The following is a 21,545-nucleotide window of genomic DNA, read 5'->3' as shown; positions in this document are numbered from 1 at the left end:
ACCTCAGTGTCCGGGCAGAACGATGGGGGTGGAGACGCTCCTTCAGGTATACTGGGCGGAGGCATATAGTCATACCTTGGAAGTTGAACAGAATCTGTTCTGGAAGTCCGTTCAACTTCCAAAACATTCAGAAACCAAAGCATGATTTCTGATTAGCTGTATGAAGCTCCTGCAGCCAATCAGAAGCCCCGGAAGCCCCGTCGGACGTTCGACTTCCAAAAATAGTTCGCAAACCAGAACAGTCACTTCCGGGTTTGCGGCTTTCGGGAGGCAAAAGGTTCGAGAACTAAGCTGTTCGAAAACCAAGGTACGACTGTATAAGGATTTGTAGTAAAATTGCTATCTATAAAGCTCCAAGATTTCTAGTCATATTCTGTCCAAATCTTAGGAATGTTCCTGTGGAGTAGCTATAAGAACCTAGGAAAAGCCCTGTTAGATCAGACCAAAGGCCAACCCAGACCACCATCCTGTTCTCACAATGGCCAACCAGTTGCCTCTGAGAAGCCTGGAAGCAGGGCCTGGGTGCAACAGCACCCACCCCAGAGTCAAAGGATGACAGAACGTCTGGACTACATTGTAAAAAAGAACACACACCCTGTTTAATAGATAGGCAGTATGCATACCTTCCAACATTTGTCCGATGAAAATAGGGACATCCTGCCCAGTGCTATTTTTCTAGAAAGAGAGGTGCTGGAAATCAGCAGGAATCCCACCCTTGATCTATTATAATGGCAGTGGCACCCACCTGAGGGGTGCCAGAACTGAGTTCTACCGAGTTCTACCGAGTACCAGGTGAAAAAAAGCCCTGTTCCTACAGTGTGGTGTAGTGGTTAAGAGCGGTAGTCACATAATCTGGGGAACCGGGTTTGCGTCTCCGCTCCTCCACATGCAGCTGCTGGGTGACCTTGGGCCAGTCACACTTCTTTGAAGTCTCTCAGCCCCACTCACCTCACAGAGTGTTTGTTGTGGGGGAGGAAGGGAAAAGGAGATTATTAGCCGCTTTGAGACTCCTGAAGGGGAGTGAAAGGCGGGATATCAAATCCAAACTCTACCATACCTCCCAACGTTTCTCCAATGAAAATAGGGACATCCTAAAGGAAAGCGGGCAAGGTCCATATAGTTAAAGCTATTGTTTTCCCAGTAGTGATGTATGGAAGTGAGAGCTGGACCATAAAGAAGGCTGATCGCCGAAGAATTGATGCTTTTGAATTATGGTGCTGGAGGAGACTCTTGAGAGTCCCATGGACTGCAAGAAGATCAAACCTATCCATTCTTAAGGAAATCAGCCTTGAGTGCTCACTGGAGGGACAGATCCTGAAGCTGAGGCTCCAATACTTTGGCCACTTCATGAGAAGAGAAGACTCCCTGGAAAAGACCCTAATGTTGGGAAAGATGGAGGGCACAAGGAGAAGGGGGTGAGAGAGGACGAGATGGTTGGACAGTGTTCTCGAAGCTACCGGCATGAGTTTGACCAAACTGCGGGAGGCAGTGGAAGACAGGAGTGCCTGGCGTGCTCTGGTCCATGGGGTCACGAAGAGTTGGACACGACTAAACGACTAAACAACAACAAAAGGAAAGCGGGACATTCCTGGATCAAATCAGAAACTGTGATGGCTTCTGTAAATCCGGGACTGTCCCTGGAAAATAGGGACACTTGGAGGGTCTGAGTATTTATGGAAGATGGCTTTCCTAGGACCATCACCCCGGCAGGCAAATTTTGTATGTGAAAGGGCTTTTTTAAAAACCACCCTAATTCAAGAGAACATTCATAAATGTAATCCTCCATCTGTGGTCCTAAAGTGTTCCAGCCCAGAAACATATATTGTGCAATAGACTACTGATGGTGCTCTTCTGTCTCACATGGTGGCTGTGCTCTGCCAAATGCAGAGCTTGTGCTGGGGCTAAAGATGTGTTTTTGAAATGGTCGCAGTACTCTTGATTATTGCCCTGTGAACAGCCCCTAATAAAATATAGTAGGGCACACGTTGAACTGCAGCATCTGCTAGAACGGAGAATAATGAAACGAAGAGCAATAAACAGTATGAGTTAATTGCTTGGTGGCTACTGCTCCCGTAAGTGTATTCCATTTATCGGGTAGGTATTTAGAAATCTTGCTTGCAGTGCCATCACTTAACCATTTCCACTAAGCATCCACAAAGCGTAATGTTTATCCCAGTGGTGTTCTAATTAGCAGTTATATCTTTCCAGTTTGAAAGGCTCCAATTATTCCTGCCCTCCAGCTCGTGCTCTTGGCTTCATTTTCTGTGCAACATGACACCTTCCTCTATTCTGACTTTCATTGGTGTTTGATTGATGTATGTTGTTTAGAAATACAAATGCATGCATGAAAGCACCCCAATGCGCCCGGCTGTATATTCTTATCACCTCTAATGATACAACAACAACAACAACAAATGGCTCTGCCAGGTTGCCACCCAGAGAAAGCTTGTTCACACCTAATACAGGTGCAAGCTGTCTCTACAAGTGCTTGTGTGAAAGAGCGTACATTTGTTGATTTGTGCAGCTCAGCTGTTGTGTACACAGGAACACAGACTGTACACTCCGAGCATTACACGTGAACAACTCTATGAGCATAACAGCTTGACTCCGTGTAAACAGGGACACAGATTGTTACGTTAGCTGAATGTTACTGCTGAAACCCCCAGAGTGGAGAGCTTTGAAAGTACCAATTCATTGAAGAGGCAAGGGATCAGCAATTGGCCTTCCATCCCTCTCCTAGGGACGCGGGTAGCACTGTGGGTTAAACCACAGAGCCTAGGGCTTCCTGATCAGAAGGTCGGTGGTTCGAATCCCTTCAATGGGGTGAGCTCCTGTTGCTCGGTCCCAGCTCCTGCCAACCTAGCAGTTTGAAAGCACAAAGTGCAAGTAGATAAATAGGTACCGCTCCGGCGGGAAGGTAAACGGTGTTTCTGTGCGCTGCTCTGGTTCGCCAGAAGCGGCTTAGTCATGCTGGCCACATGACCACAGCTGTACACCGGCTCCCTCGGCCAATAAAGCGAGATGAGCGCCGCAACCCCAGAGTCGGCCATGACTGGACCTAATGGTCAGGGGTCCCTTTACCTTTACCTTTATCCCTCTCCTAGTTCTTTTGTTTGCCCCTCCTGCAAAAATTGCTACTGCAGATGGGTTGGGAAAAGCACTGGGGGAGGAATGGTCGGTGCAAACTGTTTATTTTTCCATAGACAAATCAGTGCATATACATATTTGTAACCATAAATAAATAAATAATTCAAAATGGTAGAAAAAGAAAAGAAAGAAAATGAAATGAAATTTATTACGGTCCCAGACCAGCTTCAAAGAAAGAAAAAGGAACAATCAATGACTTCCCTGTCAGGGAAACAATTGGATGTTGCCATAAATTAAAACTTTCTTCATTTTTGTTCTTTTATAGATTTTTGCAGGAGGTACAGGATGCAAACTTCCACCATCAATCATCTGTGTTAGTCGGCAGGCATCAAGCATTCCAAATGCTTGTGGTCTTGTGAAGAGGCTATAAACATTTTAGGAACAATTAATAATACATTTGGAGATAAAAATTTGTTTATACCCTAAAATAGGTTTATTAACTCATATAAAGGGGGACAGTTTAAAAACAGAGGAACGCTGCTGTTCCTTATGAGAGTAGCAGCTAGTCTCAGCAATTGGTAGAGTAATTAATTCAAAAACTAAGAGAGCAATATGTTAAATTGTGGGAAGGAAAACAATTTTATTTGTTTCATAATTTATTTATTTATTTACATACTGCTTGATTGGAAACAGACCCTTAAGTGGCTTACAAAAAATTAAACTTCTGGTTTACAAAAATAAGTCAATAAAAAAATTAAAATAGGTATTATTATTTTTATTAAATTAAATCAGCATTTAATTAAAATGAGCAGTTGGGTCATAATAAAATGAAACACATGCCAACTTCTACATGTCTGGATAAAGGTAAAGGTAAAGGTACCCCTGACCATTAGGTCCAGTTGCAGACGGCTCTGGGGTTGCGGTGCTCATCTCGCTCTATAGGCCGTGGGAGCTGATGTTTGTCCGCAGACAGCTTCTGTCTGCGGACAGCATGTGGCCAGCATGACTAAGCCACTTCTGGCGAACCAGAGCAGCGCACAGAAACACCGTTTACCTTCCCGTCGGAGTGGTACCTATTTATCTACTTGCACTTTGACATGCTTTCAAACTGCTAGGTGGGCAGGAGCTGGGTCCAAGCAACGGGAGCTCACCCCGTCACGGGGATTCGAACCGCCGACCTTCTGATTGGCAAGCCCTAGGCTCTGTGGTTTAGACCACAGCACCACCCGCATCCCTACATGTCTGGATAGACCTACTTAAATAAGTGCCAAAAAGAAAACAGCAAAGGCACCTGTCTGATGTCAATAGGCATGGAGTTCCAAAGTGTAGGTGCTGCCACGTGAGCCAACAGTGTGACGCGGCAGCTAAAAAAGCCAATGCAATTCTGGGCTGCATCAATAGGAGTATAGCATCTAGATCAAGGGAAGTAATAGTGCCACTGTATTCTGCTCTGGTCAGATCTCACCTGGAGTACTGTGTCCAGTTCTGGGCACCACAGTTCAAGAAGGACACTGACAAACTGGAACGTGTCCAGAGGAGGGCAACCAAAATGGTCAAAGGCCTGGAAACGATGCCTTATGAGGAACAGCTAAGGGAGCTGGGCATGTTTAGCCTGGAGAAGAGGAGGTTAAGGGGTGATATGATAGCCATGTTCAAATATATAAAAGGATGTCACATAGAGGAGGGAGAAAGGTTGTTTTCTGCTGCTCCGGAGAAGCGGACACGGAGCAATGGATCCAAACTACAAGAAAGAAGATTCCACCTAAACATTAGGAAGAACTTCCTGACAGTAAGAGCTGTTCGACAGTGGAATTTGCTGCCAAGGAGTGTGGTGGAGTCTCCTTCTCTGGAGGTCTTTAAGCAGAGGCTTGACAACCATATGTCAGGAGTGCTCTGATGGTGTTTCCTGCTTGGCAGGGGGTTGGACTCGATGGCCCTTGTGGTCTCTTCCAACTCTATGATTCTATGATTCTATGAAAATATCGATTTCTTACCAGTGTGGAATGGGTATTATCTGGCACCTTGTAACCTGCAATCTGCAGATTGAAGCAATTGAGTCAACATGTTTGTGTTAGGGTGATGCCTCAAGAAAACTTGTCTTAAGCTCTTTAAAGCTTTCTTGAGGAAACTAACCTGGTCCATCAGGTTAAGCAAGGTATGTACTACATATGTCTGACACACAATGCCAATTGATTAGGCCTCACTGGACTGCTGGAAAAGATACAATAATTGACAGTCCACGTCATAAGAAGAGCCCTTCTGGATCATGTGGTGCAGCATCTTGTTTCCACAGTGTCAAACCAGACAAGCCCGAAAGAAGGACCTGGGTGCAACTGAACCCTCCCCTAGAGGCAAAACGCATATAAAGCCATTGTCACCGACAGCCATTGATAACATTATTCCCCCAAGTGTGGGCCTTTTGGTTTAAAGAACAAAGTTTACCGACACTGTCACCCTCTGTGAAGCAGGCAATACTTTTTGTGTTCTCTCATTAGTCCATCAGTCTCAGTGCTGAACAATCACCATGGCAACTCACCCTTAAATGAGAGGGACAATTAACCATGTAAGAGCCACAAAGCAGATGAAAGCTGGGATAAGAAGAAAGTTACATTTAGATGTGTTATTACACTTCAGGTTCTCTTGGCTGGAGTTTTCAGTTTTGTACATTTGCATAGGCTAAAATGCTAACTGAAAGTTTCTCATATTATTATTATTATTTGTATATAGAAAGGTGATGTGTTGCTGTGTGTGTGTGTGTGTGTGTGAGAGAGAGAGAGAGAGAGAGAGAGAGAGAGAGATCATGGAATGCCTTCCAGAAAGGTTCACCAGGCACCTGTGTTACTTCATTCAGGCATCTGGTGAAACTTTTTATTTGCTCAGACATTTTAAGTATTATACGTTCTGTGGGTATTTATTTATTTTTTATCTGCTGGGTGCCCCTAATATGCTGATCAATTTTATGCATTTCTTATGTTGTCCTTTTTCTAGATTGTCCAGGAACAATACTTTAATGAAAATTTACATCTTTCTTTTTTTTTGTAAACCTAGCACTTCCCCCCCAAAACCCACCCAACATACTACTTGAAAACTGCTGAAGGCCTGGGTGGGTCTGCTTTTGTAGCAATTGACATGCACTCTGATAGGTGCTCTGTGATTTTTCATTGTGTTTTAATTGCTTCTTTTTATCTTGTATATTGTATTGTTGTAGTACAATTTGAATCCCGCGTAATTCACATGGAAATACAATAACATACAATATAAGAAAGAAAAGAAGCAATAAAAATAGAATTTAAATTAATAATAGATATTTAATGTGGACAAGCTGCAGACCACCAGAATGCAGCTTGTGGACCACTGATGGTCCACAGAACATAGTTTGGGAGTCCCTGTTATAAATATATAGGTATTGAATGTTTGGCCCCTAAGAAATTCAAAGGTTACCAGAGCATAATGGGATCAAGTTGTGAGGGTGTGATTCTGACATTGCCTAGGAAAACACATGGACATCACCAGTTGTGTGAAAGAAATGTTGGCAGAGCTGGGAGAAGTAGCTAGAGGAGAAGAAAATGGCCTACTGCACTTCATTCCTTGATAGACTTTCCCAAGTAACACTTGCGTACGGCACCACAATATTATTCCTTAACAATATAAATCTACAAACTCCATAGACACAAGCAAGAAATGAGTAACACTCCCTCTTTTCAAAAAGCAAGGTTGCATTTTTGGACCCCCCGTTTCTTTAACTATTAATGTCCTTTCTCAACAGCGGGGTTGGGAAGAAGAGGTATGGCACTGAATTTTACAGTACATTTACATTATAACAAGTTTATAGAAGCCTCGTAATTCACCGTGTATTTCAACAGAAGTTTGGACTGCTTCCAATTTAATTTTCTGAAGTTGGAGTTTGCAGCTGGGTCACTCCCGGCATAATCTAGGAGATGTATCTCCTAAGGCTGTGAATTGGAACAACAGCATCTCAGCTGTAGCCTGTCACCAGCAGCCATCATTTACGGCACTTGAGGTCTCAGGGCAAAACATCAAAATCACTTTATGTGGACACAGCAACATGGCTGGCTTCATAAATTTTGTTGCAAGGAGCAATAATCAATACTTCATGTTTAATGATGCAAAACTGAAATTAGTATAGATTTTATGTCTTCTGCTCTTCCAAATTATGCAAATTTTACTAGCCCCTTTTGTAGTTGTCCTATTACAGCTTTCCATAAAAAAACAAGCCAATAATATTTAATCGAATGATTGAATGGTCCAAAAAATGTTGCAGACATTTTTTAGAAAGGGTTGTTGTTGTTTTTTACTAAGTCTTTACCCCTAGGTTAATATAAAATGATGTCAAACACATGCACAAAATGATTTATGTAAGTCATGTAGGTTTTGTCACCCTTGGCTATATATAAAGTCAATTGTAAATTGTTTCCACATTCTAAATTACCTTATGTTGCTTTGGGATACACTGAAAACAAAATTGACCGCTGGAGTGCTTTGGAAAATGAAAAAGGTTATCTTTTAGAATCAAGTACTATAGGCAAGTAATTTTTCAGGAAAACTTGGGGAGTTTTCTGAGTTTTACACATGTCAAAAAGGAGAAACTATTTTTGAGGAAATCTGGAAATGGAAGATGAGTTTAATGACTGGGCTCCTCCAAATGGCTTTTAAATTGGTCTGCAACGGTAAGTGTTTAAAATCATCTTGCAACATTTCAGCCATTTGATGAAGTGGTTAGGGGGTGCGTCATTCAGAAAATGAGAAGTTGGAAGACATTTTTTAACGCATCTTGACAAATCTACTTTATACCTGATACATTGTTGAAGTACTGATCAGTGTTTCCAAGTTGATGGGAAATGAAAGTTGCATCATTAGCAAATCTGTGATGCAGTGTCCATTTTTAATTTCTGAAAATTCTGCTTCCCCACAGCAGGAACCTAAGACTATTTTTTGTGTGTGTGGTAGAAGGTCCATCTAGGAACTTTCAGAACACTGTAACTTTGCAGTCTCATTGGCTTGGGTCCAGGCTTTGCCTTCTGCAGATGAAAAGGCTCATTCTGTCAACAGTTGTCTTTTGAGCCACTGCAGAGATCCTGCAGCTGGAGGAAGTGGCTCCCTAGGTGGTGCAGAACTGCTTTGCTAGCTTCCCAGCAGATGGGTTACTGTTGCTTACTGGGAAGAAGAGGATAGAGGCAAAGCATTGGGAAGGTTGGCATGGTGAACACACACAAGCAGGGTCACCAAGTAAGCCACTTTTTTGGGGGGGTGACTTTTTTGGATTCCCTCCCCCACCCCGTGCTGCCCCCACAGTCTTCCAGATGGTTCCACAACTCTCTGGAACAGTGTAGAAGGTGGAACTGGAGTAGGCAGGAGGGAGAGGGAAATTGGCAAAAGTTGGTAAACCTCAGTTAACCAAGGAGCAGCACAGGAGTGGATAGAATGTTGGACAGAGTAAGACGTGGGTTCAGATTCCTGGTCAAGCTCCCTCCTGGTGATCACAGCAAAGCCACTGGCAGGAGGCCAGGTATGCATTAGGCTAAAAGTCATGAACCTAAAACCTCTAGCCCCTGTAAACCTCAAGCACGGTACTTCCACCAAAGGCACACTGGAATGAAATACCTTCAGAATTTACTTTAAAATCAACTGTAACATGCCATAATATCCCCCTGGGAATGGAATTCCAAATGGGGGCCAGCACTGAGAAGGCCCTCACCCTGATACTCATTCATCTGTCAGCAGCAACAATAAAATATGCTGCAACCAGCCCATTGATTTTTAGTATTTTCTACAGATGTGGGTGGCGCTGTGGTCTAAATCACTGAGCCTGGGGCTTGCCGATCAGAAGATCAGCGGTTCGAATCCCGCAACGGGGTGAGATCCCGCAACCCCAGAGTCCACAACTGGACCTAATGGTCAGAGGTACCTTTACTTTTACAGATGTTAAAGGAGTAGCTCCAGTATTAGGTGACCTTTGACTCAGCCCTAAACTGGCCCTTTATCTGAGAATGCAGAACACAGGTATGTTTGAGTTATGGGTCTCCTTGCCAACAATTCCAAAACTTTATTTCTATTCCCAGATTTATTCCCAGGTCAGCTTTGGCTCAATATACAATGCACATTTCTTCCTTTTGTTTTTAGAATGATCTTAACCTTGTCAACTTTGAGGGTTTTTTACCTTGCAAACTGGCAAGCAATTCACCCTGAGCCTCACTTAGCTCCGATTGGCCTTTGTCTTTACATTACATTCTAAAACTAATGAGCTAAAGGAAGACGTGAAGCAATGCCTCAGCTTCTTAAATTGCCTTCAAGTCCACTTCATGTTAAATTAGTACAGGATTGATACACAGTAGAGAATGGCGAGATATATTAAGTTAGAGATGATGTGTTTGTTTTCTAGTCTTATCTGGGTTCTTTGAGCCTTTTGTGGTTTGTTTGTTTTTGCCTGAATAACTTTTTATTGTGTTAAATCTGAGTCTAGAACTTGTTAATGAAAAGCATGTCAGCAAAGGTCCCTTCACACAGAAAGATGCATTTCTCAGGGACAGGTAATTGCTTTTCATATCAAGGGCAGAGCCTATTTATATGTTTTATCCCTCTGCTTTTCTTGTTAGGCCAGGGGACTCTTGTCCTGCTATTAATAATCTTTGCCACAGACTTTGCTTGGCTTTTCTTTGCCTTCCCTTTCCTCTGCCTCATCTTTGCCTCACTGCACCACCTTTGCCCTCCGCACCCCAATTAATGGGCATCATTTAGGCGACCCTTTTCTCCAGCTGTATCTCATATTAACCGGATGGGGCAATCCACTTAACCTGAGCACAGGAGGGGCCCTGCTGGATTGTACCAAATGTCCATTGAGTCTTCACAGGGTAGCCTTCACAAAGCCGATAAGCGGGACATGGAACTAATAATATTTTCTTACTCTTCGTCTTCAGCAAGTGACATGCATGTGGGTCACCATCATGACTAACAGGCAGATAGACCTGTTGTCCATGAATTTGTCCAATCCCTTTTAGATCTACAGCTTTCCTCTCCCACCAGCAAAGGTTGCAGCTGGAACCAGCAGCCATTGCATGAGAGGCAAGGAGGATGAGATTGCTGTCTGTATCACCATCAATCATTACCTGCCATTTACCAGCAGGTCCCAGGACATGTTGCAACAAATTAAAGTTCAAACAAAGTACAGTCGTGGAAATAGGGTCGATACTAGTTGTGATGGCTATATTGTCTGCAGCATCAGAGGGGGTATAACTCTATATATCAGGTGTTGGGAATCAAATATGAAGAGATGGCTGTTGCACTCATTCTGCTTGCAGGTTCGTATAGGCATTCGGTTATCCTGAGAGCTGCAGTGTCTTGCTTCAAGGCAAATACCAAGTACATCAAATTAATACATTGGCATCTTTTATTTTTGTCCCACTACAGGAAGAACTCAAAAAGCTGCAACATATATTGGAGCAAATTAGTGATGGGAAATACTTGCTTGAAAAGTAAGTACTAACATATTTGGATTGCCACCACGTAAAAACCTTGTGTAGATTTTAATGGAGACTTTTAGGTTTGTTCAGCTTTAATGAGATCGCTCAGCTAAAGTTTTGTTGTAATCCTACACCCATTTCCCTGGGAGGAATCCCCACTGAACTCAACAAGACTTACTTCTGAATAGACGAGCATCGTGCTGTTAGTCATATCAGTGGGATAGGAATTCATTTAGTTTTAAGCATCTTGCTTTATTTTTAATATAATTCTAAAATGAGCTTCTATGTCTGCATCTATCTGCATGTTTATCCTTTATGTAGCATCATCTAGGTGTCGCCTTTTATAAAGTATAAGAGGACACATCCTTCTTACAACCTATACATTAATAGAAGGCCGTCAGCGGAGGAAAGGAGGGGAAATGAAGGCAAGAATATAAGGGGGAAGAATCGGCAATTATTTCAGTTACGTATATTTAGGCACCACAGCACCCCTTGTCACCTCCCATAGTGCCCCGAGGCCTCTTGCCCTTATGGACTTTATCTTTTGCTCTCTCTTTTTTTAAAAAGCTTTGGGCAGTGGCTAGGCTTTCAGGAAAATAAAGAATAGCCCTCTCTAGCTGCCCTACTTTCTTCCCTTGCTTTCCTTTCAATTTTTAATTTACTTGTAGAAATTATCTCTCTTCCTTTGTTTCAAGATCTGGAAGTGGGTGGGCGATTGTGTCAAGTGTATGAAGACATCAAACAAAATATTAAAATACCATGTACATGTGGCCCAGAGGTATTCTTCTTTGGGAAGGAAAGCAAGAAGGCAGGGCATCTGGAAGTCAATGTTTTTGAAATATACTCAGAGTCGCAAAGTGATTTCATGCTCTTTATTCAGCTCATAGTGGTGAGGAGGAATGAATGAATGTCCCCTCAAAGTATCTGCTTTATATACATTATTTACACAATGGGCTGCACATGATTGGCTAATTCCGGAATTCTACTGTAAGCCAATCAGGTTGTGGGTTCACTTCTATCTGGAGCATGATTGGGTGGTTCCTGCCAACCAATCATACCGCTGCCTTGTTCTAGGACCAATCAGACTGCTGCATTCTGAATCCTATTGTTCTAGGACCAATCAGACTGCTGCCTTTTGGATCCTATTGTTCTAGGACCAATCAGACTGCTGCAGTTTGGATCCTAGTCAACTCAGTACATAACAGTTTTGCTGCCCAGCTGCTTGGACTGCTTGAAAAATAAATAAAAAGAGAATATAGGGAATGCAAAAATAACACTGCTGTTGAGTAGTAAATTTGGGGAACTGGCAGGGGCTGGAGAGTCTTTGGGGGACATCTTTAGGGGGTGCCTGTTTGGGGAGGGGTGATTTGCCTGTTTCAGTTTGTTTGTTTTTTTGCCTTGGGGCCTTTTTTGAGGAAGGGGGTGGATGGTGGGTGTTTCCTTTGAGCATCACCAGCTTTCCTTCTCAGAAATGTGTATTTTGAAGTGCTTTAGGGAGGTTAGTATCTGGGGCTCAAGCCCAACTGCTACCTTGTACTTATTTTCTTGGGAAATGTGTCTACAAGCTCGCAAAGGTTGGACAGGATGGGAGCGCGCTGCAGTAGGGTATATGGAGTAGAGCAGGCATGGCCAAACTTGGCCCTCCAGCTGTTTTGGGACTACAATTCCCACCATCCCTGACCACTGTTCCTGTTAGCTAGGGATGATGGGAGTTGTAGTCCCAAAACAGGATGGAGCCAAAGTATTTTGAGGAGGGACCTGAAGGAAATAATAGAAGTGATATACCAATGGAGGTATTGTGGGAAGCATAAGCAACAACAAAGGAGAAAGGGTAAATCCTTTTGAGGTAGCAGGAGATCTTCAGGCGTCTGTGGGAACTTGGTGGGCAAAGGTCACACATAGGGAAGTATTTCAAAATGCAAGCAGACCAATGAAAGAAAGCAAAGCTATGAAGGGTTTTGAAGGCAAGAACTTACATGGAATTGGGAAAAGGAGCCAGAGTAAGGATTAAAGGAGACGTCAGAGCAAAGAGAGAAGTGATGATAATAATGATCTACCAAGTAAGGTAATGGTAAGGTAGAGGACCCCTGGACGGTTAAGTCCAGTCAAAGGTGACTATGGGGTGCGGCGCTCATCTCGCTTTTCAGGCCGAGGGAGCCGGTGTTTGTCCACAGACAGCTTTCTGGGTCATGTGGCCAGCATGACTAAACCACTTCTGGCACAACAGAACACTGTGACAGAAAGCAGAGCGCATGGAAACACTGTTTACCTTCTCGCCACAGCAATACCTATTTATCAACTTGCGCTGGCATGCTTTCGAACTGCTATGTTGACAGGAGCTGGGACAGAGCAACGGGAGCTCACTCTGTTGCGGAGATTCAAACCACCAACCTTCTGATCGGCAAGCCCAAGAGGCCCAGTGGTTTAGACCGCAGCACCAACCCTGTCCCTACTGATCTACCAAGTACTGTTGCATGAGCGATAATTGCAAGGGTTAAGGCATTGGTGGGAAACTTCTGGACCTCTCATTAGGCCTGCACAATTTCCCACAAACCACCGTTACTTGCCCCACACCTTTATGGTGTGCTTCTAGTGCCACTCAGCTGATTTTGAAGTTTGAAAGGTGTCTATCTCCTGATGTCATTATGGTGGCAGCTGATTGACAGGTGGGTGGTTCCACCCATCTGTCAAAGTCGGCCCGCAAAAGTGAAAGGTACAGAAATCTGGCCCAGCAACCTTGGGTTTCAGGACCCAACCTTGGTTAATTTTTGTACAGTTTCACAAAGCACATCAATTGCATAAGAAGAGGTATGGTTGTTTTCAGCTTGAATAATGTGGTGCTGGAAGAACCAGCAGCATCAGAAACATCAAGAAAGGAAGTCCAAGCAAAGGTAAATGCTAAACTGGCCCACTATGCTGCTTTTGGCAACATTTTAGGGCAGCCTAGCCTTAAGATCTCCAGCAACACTTCCCTCATTGGCCCCCGTGTCTTCTCCAAAGGAGACCCATTTCAGAGTAATCAGCTGGAGCATGTTCTCTTTTAAATGGATCTATGTACTTGGAGACTTTACAAATGTCATGGTGAAATAGATTTTAATGGATAACCTCTCTTTTACAGCCATCAGCTCGCTATGGATGTGGAGAATAATATTGAGAAATATCACATTAATTTACAGCCCTTGGAATCCAAAGTGAAAGTGTAAGTGATATGAAGTCTACGCTTTTATGTTTGCTTTAGAAATGCAGCAACATTGCTGGAGCTCTAGGGAGATGCTTTATTTGGCTGATTGCCTTTGATTTTTAAGTGTCTTCATTCTTCTTCCTTACACGTAAGGTGAGGATTAATCTAACAGGAAAAGGTAACAAGAGCATATTTGATCCCTTTAAATCATATAAACTGAAAATTACTGTGGAGTGCAAATGCAGTACAAAAGCCACAGAGGAAGTTTTGCACGGTACATTTTGTTTGCTGGTTATGAATTCCGAGGGAAGATGGAAGAGAGTCAGCGTGTTACAAAAAAGAAGATAGGTATTGATGGTGGATCCCAGGTGTTTTGTGGCTGCTGAGAGGCTGATGTTACATTATCTGAAAGCTTCTCTACGGTGGTCAGATGCAAAAGAGGCCAGTGTATATAAAAAGTTTCATACGAATGTAGAGCAGGGGCCCTGAAGTCATTTTATTTTATTTTTATTTATTAAATTTGTATACCGCCCTTCATCCATAGATCTCAGGGTGGTTCACAACATAAAATTACACAAAATACATAAGGAAAATAAGGGGGGAACCCCAGCAGCCACCCCCTCCACAACACATTTAAAAGGGCGTCAGATGTCAAACATCCAAAGAAGAATGCTTTCTTTTTTATTTCTTTTTAAAAAATTTTTTAATAAGTTTTTATTGTTAAAATAATTCATCATTAATACACATATATTACAAATATACAAGCATACAAACATACATTTCATACAATCCTTAAAAGTGTTCAAACATACTTACACTCAATCCCACAAATAATTCCTTTTCCCATCACCATCCACCACCCCACTAACCTTTGTGTTAGACTTCCAATCTACTCAATTGCAATTTCTTTCCACTTCTATTACTTTCTTTCACGCACCTTTAGCCTAATTTCATACTTCTTTTTCTATTACACATTGTTATCCATCTTATTTGGTATTTCAGTATTTGAAACGGAACTTGTCTATTCTAACAGGAGTTCTGATTTTTTTATATGGTTTTGCAAGTATCTTTTAAACACCTTCCAGGCCCTATCTATCTTCTCTTTTGAGATCCTTCCAATTTCTCCCATTGTTTTGGATATATTGTAGTACTCCAATAATTTGGCAAGCCACTCTATTTTTGTCGGTACAATACCACTTTTCCATTTTTTCGCAATCAATAGCCTTGTGGCTACTGTTGCGTATAAATATAAGGTCTTGTCTGTGTATAAATATAAGGTCTTGCTTTCATCTCATGCCTAAATGTGTATAATGAAAGCGCCACAAATGTGGAGCCATTGCAGAAAATGTCCGTTCTCGTGTTGCCACTCTCCAGACCTTTTGTAGAGGAGGCACATGAAGAAGGGCCTCAGAGAATGATTTCAGGGTCTGGGTAGCTCCTGAGCTGTTTAAGGCTTTATAGGTCAACACCAGCACTTTGAATTAGGATACAGAAGCAGTTCCCCAGGTGGGGTGGAGCCACTATGCAAATTTCTCATCAGTTGCCGCAAGCGATTGAGGTGAGGTATCAGGAAGGTCAGTGTGGTGCAAACACACCAGTGGAACCAATCTGGCACTCTTGCCAATGTGTTTCCAGCATGTTGACCTCCCTGCCATGCCACCCTTTCCTCTCCTCTTCCTGGTAAGCAGCAGTGACCCATCTATTGGGAAGCTAGCATAGAAACCCCACCCCACCTGGCAAGGCACTTCTGTGATGATGTGTATTTATAACCAGCTTTTCAGAGAAGCCAGTTATCACCTGAATGGCAAAATGAGCAGGCACACAGATCTACATTTCTAACTGCAGCTGTATATGTAAATTAGCACATGCAATTTTGATGCAAATCTGTGTCCTCCTTTGACCTCTTTTTGGGTGTTTTATAAGTTACTGGCTGACTATGCTCTCATCTGCCCCCCGGAAGCCTTTTCTCCCAGTCCCCAGAATACACTCCCTCCCTTTCATTTTAGCAGTGGTAGGGAAGGTAAAAAGGTTTTCATCCCCTCCCTTCTCAGATGCTCCAGCACACTGATTAGCAATGTGCAGGGTGGCAGAATTGATTGTATCTGGGGATGCAACTCTCAAAAAAGCTGCTAAATCAGAAGCAGATAAGCCACAGGTTGAGCCATAACTCAGGGACAGAGCACAGGCTTTACATGTGCAGATTCAAGGTTCAGTCCTCAGCATCTTTAGGTAGAGCTGGGGAAGACACTTCTCAAAAACCCTGGTTAGCTTCTGCTAGTCAAGAGTAGACAATGCTGCTTGATGGGCCAATGGCTTGATTTGGTGCAAGGCAGTTTCCTTTGTTCCTTCGGAGAGCATTTAGCATCTTCCCCGCTCATGAACTTTTGCTCTAAAAAATAGGTCTTCATCTTCCCAGCTGGAAGAGAGAGAACAGATGGGTGCTTAAGCCAGGAGTGGGAAACATGTGACACTCCAGAAGTTACTGGACTCCAAATCCCAGCAGCCCTGACCAGCAGGGCCAATGGTGAGGGATGATGGGAGCTGGAGTCCAGCAACATCAGTGTGTGTGTGTTGGGGGGGGTGAGTTTCCCCACTCTGGCTTAACTGGCCTCTGGCCTGTAGTCTGAGCCTCAATTTGACTCTGTAAGACTTGCCAAAGATTACTTTTCCTAGGTAACCTTTTCCATTACTAAACTGAATCCAACTTTCAGATCAAAAAGCTCAAGCTCAAGCAATTTAGCGAACGTTAAAATACTACTAGAATATTTATGGGACATGAAGATTTCAAATTAAAACCAAGTGTATGCCTTTTAGTGAAGCAGATTGTAGGTAGATGAAAGAATACGAAGAGTTTAAGTAGGGTTTGGATAGAAGCAAGTGGTGCGGATGTGAAAATTCTAGATCCCATTTTAGAAATGTAACTGCCTTTACTTTTCTTCTCTTTAACTGAGTGCCTTCTCCGTACTGAAAAAATCAGTTTATCGTTGATGCATATATAGTTGTGCACTGCAATACTTACGCATAAGAACCCCAGAAGATCAGACCAAAAACCCATCTGGTCCAGCATCTAGTCCTCACTGTGGTCCACCAGATGCCTGTGGGAAGCCTGCAAGTAGACCTGGCTTTCCCAAACTTGGATCTCCAGCTGTTTTTGGATTACAGTTCCCATCCCTGCCCACTGGTCCTGCTAAGTTTGGGATGATGGGAGTTTAAATTTCCAGTTTAAATGGAAGGAGCTCACCCATCACTAAATGGAAGTAACACATGGTTTATTCTCTAAAGGTAGAAAACAGGTTATATTCCTTCCTTCCTATAATACTAGTACTAATAATTTATTTATATGCCGCCCATCTGACTGGGTTGCCCCAGACACTCTGGGTGGCTCCCAACAAAAAAATAGTCTTTGGTTTTGTGTTGTGTTTTTACTAAGAACTCGGGATGATGCAAAATATATTGGCCTTTGTGGAGTAAAGAGCTTAGGTGCTTAGCCTGTATATGCCAAAGAGGAGGAGGAGGAGGAGGAGGAGGATTAAAAAGAGTTCCGAAGTATATAGAAAATAAAATAAAGAATTGGCACAAGAAATTGTAGAGTTGTTGTCTGGGATTTTGTTTGTGTATGAATCACTTCCCTCAAAACAACCCAAAGCAATTTAACAATATACGCCTCAATAATATAAACAGACATAGAAACAATTTCAAACCCAATACAGGTGCCAAATGGGATTTATACAGACATTCTTCTAATGAGCAAATTTTATCTGAGTTAACTACTCTAATTTGAAAGCTAATTTATTTGATATTACACTGCCACCTGGTGTCAAACACATAGTTGTAACCGAGCACCTTCTCAATAATCCCATTTTTTTTAAAGACTGTATTGGAAACCTGTTTTAAGATTGTGCATATCAAAATGTAGCAAATGCATATATTTTCCATGGTCTGTGTTGCATATTCCTCTGGTTCCAGAGTAGCTGTGTTGCCAGTTTATTTCAGCAAAAACAACAAAGAGTCTTGTGGTTCTGTAAAGACTAACATATTTATTATGGGATACACTTTCATTGACTACATTCTATTCATCAGATGTCTGAAGTGTTATCCCAAGTTATGGTTGTGTATTCACATGTTGGGGGGGGGCTGTGAGCACTGAGGTCAGAGGGAAATAAAATATATAACGCCTAGATGGTGATAATTGCATTATTAACAGGGGCCATTCACAAAATCATTGTTGCTGATAACAGACACCTTGGCATTGGTGAGCTAATTAACACATTAATACATCTGTGCTTATGTCTATGTATTAAATAAGATTGTATTGGGGGTTCCCCCCCTTAATCTAAAACAAATCGAGTTGCTTTGTACTCTTTTTAGAAAAGCAGTGTGTGTGTGTGTGTGTGTGTGTGTGTGTGTGTAGGTAAGTGGGTAGGATTGGGTAACCAGATAGCAAAATATGGAATGGAGTTGTGTGTCACAGTCCAGGTTACAGGCAGTTGGAGTCCTGGCTTGGTACGTCGGGACCAGGATAGAGGTCGGGAAGCAGGAATCAGCAGTCCAGGGTCAGCAGTCCAGGGGTCAGGAAGCCAAGAGTCAGGAAACCAAGAGTCTAGGAAGCCAAGGGTCCAAGAGTCAGGATACCAGGAGTCAGGAAGCCAAAGGACAGCTAGGTGGGTAGTGTGTTGCTGTGGCAAAGAGCCAGAGGGAAATACTGGTCTTATATACCACCAGGTGCTACGAGTCTTCACCTGTGTGGCCGTGCCTTGCCCTTCCAGGCCAAACTCAGGAAGGCCCCAGTCCTGCGAGGCCCTACCAGTCACAGGGCCCGGCTCCTGCACGCACTCCTGACATTGTGCACCTCTAATAGCTGTGCAGAAGAGGAAATATCGGCAGGTGTAGCTTATTGCAAAAGCTACAGTTGCTGAAATTTCCTTTTCTGCACAGCTTTGAAAGGGGTGCAAACCCTGTCCTCATTTCCGCCTGGCTACCCTTGTGTGGGCACAAGTGGGGCTGGAGTGGAGCAGCATTGCTTACCTGGCTTCCCAGTGCGAAGGTTGCTGCTGGTAACTGAGATGAGAGGGAGGGGAGGTTGGTGCAGGTGCAGCATCAGAAGCGCTGCTTTGGTTCTGCTACTGTGGCTGCACCACGCTAACCCTCTTGACCCTCTGACCTCATGTTGGGAAACCAGGTGAGCCATTCTACTCCCTACCACCAACCACCACTGGCTAAATGTAAAGCTTAAGAAGGATGGGGGTGGGGTTGGTTGGTGGAGAGAAGCGAATAAGTCAGAGGTGTCTAAATTCAAGTTCCTGCTCTTCCTAATTTGCTTTCCCCCACCCTTCAATGTGCTAAATTCTGTCTGTTAGATTTCGTGTAGAAATTGACAAGTTGATCAGTGGTGCGTGGTCAGTGGACTAAGGGATCAAGGCTAGTCCCCTAAATGTTCCTGGCAAATTAGAGTATTAAAGTATTACAGCCTAGTGCCTCCTTCCCAAAGCCTGGGAAGCTTCTGCCTGGCTTAGGGAGGGAGGTGCGATGCTCACGCACATAACATTGGCGCCCCCCCTCAAATCATCCTTGAAAGTTGGTGCCTCTGGCCCTAACTGCTCCCCTATGAAGAATTCCCCCACACGCCACTGAAGTTGATACTTTACATTATTGTTTTAAAACTTCATAAACTAGACAAGCAACACAATCCTATACAGTGGTACCTCGGGTTACAGACGCTTCAGGTTACAGACTCTGCTAACCCAGAAATAGTACCTCGGGTTAAGAACTTTGCTTCAGGATGAGAACAGAAATTGTGCGGCGGCGGGAGGCCCCATTAGCTAAAGTGGTACCTCAGGTTTCAGCTTAAGAACGGACCTCCAGAATGAATTAAGTTCTTAACCCGAGGTACCACTGTATAAATCTTTTTTTAAGTAAGCCCCATTGAGTTCAGTGAGACTTACTGCAGGTAACTGTGCAGAGGTCTGCAGCCTGAAGCATGCTCTTAGCTCTTCCCTTGAAAAGAAACAAGCAGGCTGTGGTTGGGGCTGGGTTTGTACCCTATGTTTTTGGAAAAGCATACATTTGAAAGTCCAATTTCAAAAGAGAGATTTGAAAAGATTCTCATTTAAATTCCAACACTGTGCAAAATTTCACTCTGGCTCTGCGAGATTACCTTCTATCAGGCCCCCATTGGAGGGAAATATTTCAGTAGTGCTCGCATATATAAGAGGTTTCTCTATTCACCCATGTTTCAAATTACATACAGCATTCAGAGAGCATGGCGTGAATATCTACAGCGTCAAGATTTACAGAGCCAGGAGCATCTGGAGAAGCGCAGTCCATCACCTCCTTCCTTGTCATCTGACAAGATGAGCAGCTCAATCAGTATGAACACCTTTTCAGATGGCAGCACCCCTGTAAGTAAAGTTTCCCCCTTCAAAGGTTGTTTTGCTAATATATATATATTTTTGCTAATATCACTGCTCAGAAATACTGTCAAGAGTCTCTTTGTGTTTCCAGGCCACTTCTCATTGTATGTTAGCTCTCAGATGACTCTGGTAGCTCTTTGCTCTGCCTGAGGATTTTGCAAAGTCTAGCATCACGTTTGAGCTTTGAACTAGTTGCAGAAGCATGAGAACAGGGAATGTGGATATGCTCGGTGCGTTCCTGTTGTTTGTTTATTGTGCTTACCTCTGTTTCAGTCTGGAAAAGTAACTGTTAGATTTGCATTTATTTATGCCGTGACTATCCAGACTCTGGTCAGATAGATCTCTTTAAGCTTTGGGTTCCCATTGCAGCGCATGCAAAGGCAGCTTTGTTTCTCCTCAGTGACTTTCTGCTGTGATCACATTATCTGGGAGGGAAAAAACCCTTCCACTATTTACAAAAGAATGGAGGGATATTTCTTGGGAATGAACTGAAGGTCAAATGCAACACCTCTATTGGAAGCAGCTGCTTGTGAACATGGGACCATAGTGGCAATACGAACTAATACTAACTTATATTATTTGGAAACCATATGCCCAGATGGTAATGTGGGAACCAGCTTTAAACAATGTTACTTAGACTATTCTGTCTAAGGGTAAAACTACATGTAATGTATGCACCTATACTCCTCAGCTGCACCCACATCCCCGGGAACTTTTCAAAACTAAGCCTCATAGCCATGTAAATGGACCAATCTTTAGGAGGGCATGGCTGAGAAGCGAAGGCATTAACCTTACTTGCCCACGGTGATCCTGATAGTGACATCTCAGTCCCCTGAATCTGGGAAGGTTATGTGATTACACGGTTCGCGGGCTTGTTTTACTGCACATCCTCACACTTAGGTGAGTTGGTAGAGTATGAAACTCTTAATCTCAGGTTCATGGGTTGAAGCCCCACGTTGGGCAAAAGATTCCTGCATTGCAGGGAACTGGACTAGTTGACCCTTGTGGTCCCCGTCAACTCTATGTTTCTGTGACTCTCCTGTGTCTCTTTGTAGAGGTGAATGTGTTACTTACAGCAAGGATATTCGAGGTATAGCTGAAAAGATAGCAGTTTTATTTATGTACGTATTTCATTTCCTGCATTTTATACTGCCTTTCTATCACAGCTTTTGGGGGTTTTCTCCATTTAAAATAATGGCTAGTAAGCTGGCCAGGGGCCCTCCAAATGCTTTTAGACTCCAACTCCCACCATCCCCAGCCAGCATGGCTATTCCTCAGGGAATTTGAGTGCAACAACAAGAGCTTGCTTGGTGCAGTGATTTAGTGTCGGACGAGGACCTGGGAGACCAGGCTCAAATCCCTACTCAGCCATAAAGTTCCCTGGGTGAT

At 43.2% G+C, this 21,545-nt stretch overlaps 1 protein-coding gene across 3 annotated transcripts in view; it reads left to right on the top strand.

Moving 5' to 3' along the window:
- The window catches only part of LOC310762364 (schwannomin-interacting protein 1), a 388,732-nt gene that overhangs the window by 62,496 nt on the left and 304,691 nt on the right, over positions 1-21,545 (top strand). For all 3 annotated transcript variants that reach the window (XM_083613315.1, XM_083613307.1, XM_083613317.1), the window contains exons 2-4: positions 10,513-10,577; positions 13,684-13,764; positions 19,994-20,144. In XM_083613315.1, the coding sequence (XP_083469441.1) occupies positions 10,513-10,577; positions 13,684-13,764; positions 19,994-20,144 (297 nt within the window). The remainder of the gene's footprint in view (positions 1-10,512; positions 10,578-13,683; positions 13,765-19,993; positions 20,145-21,545) is intronic.

This window comes from Podarcis filfolensis (genome assembly GCF_964270895.1).
Source record: "Podarcis filfolensis genome assembly, chromosome: 5".
NCBI classification, from domain to species: Eukaryota; Metazoa; Chordata; class Lepidosauria; order Squamata; family Lacertidae; genus Podarcis; species Podarcis filfolensis.
The sequence above is the reverse complement of the archived record's forward strand: the minus strand, read 5'-3'. Positions and strand labels throughout refer to the sequence as shown.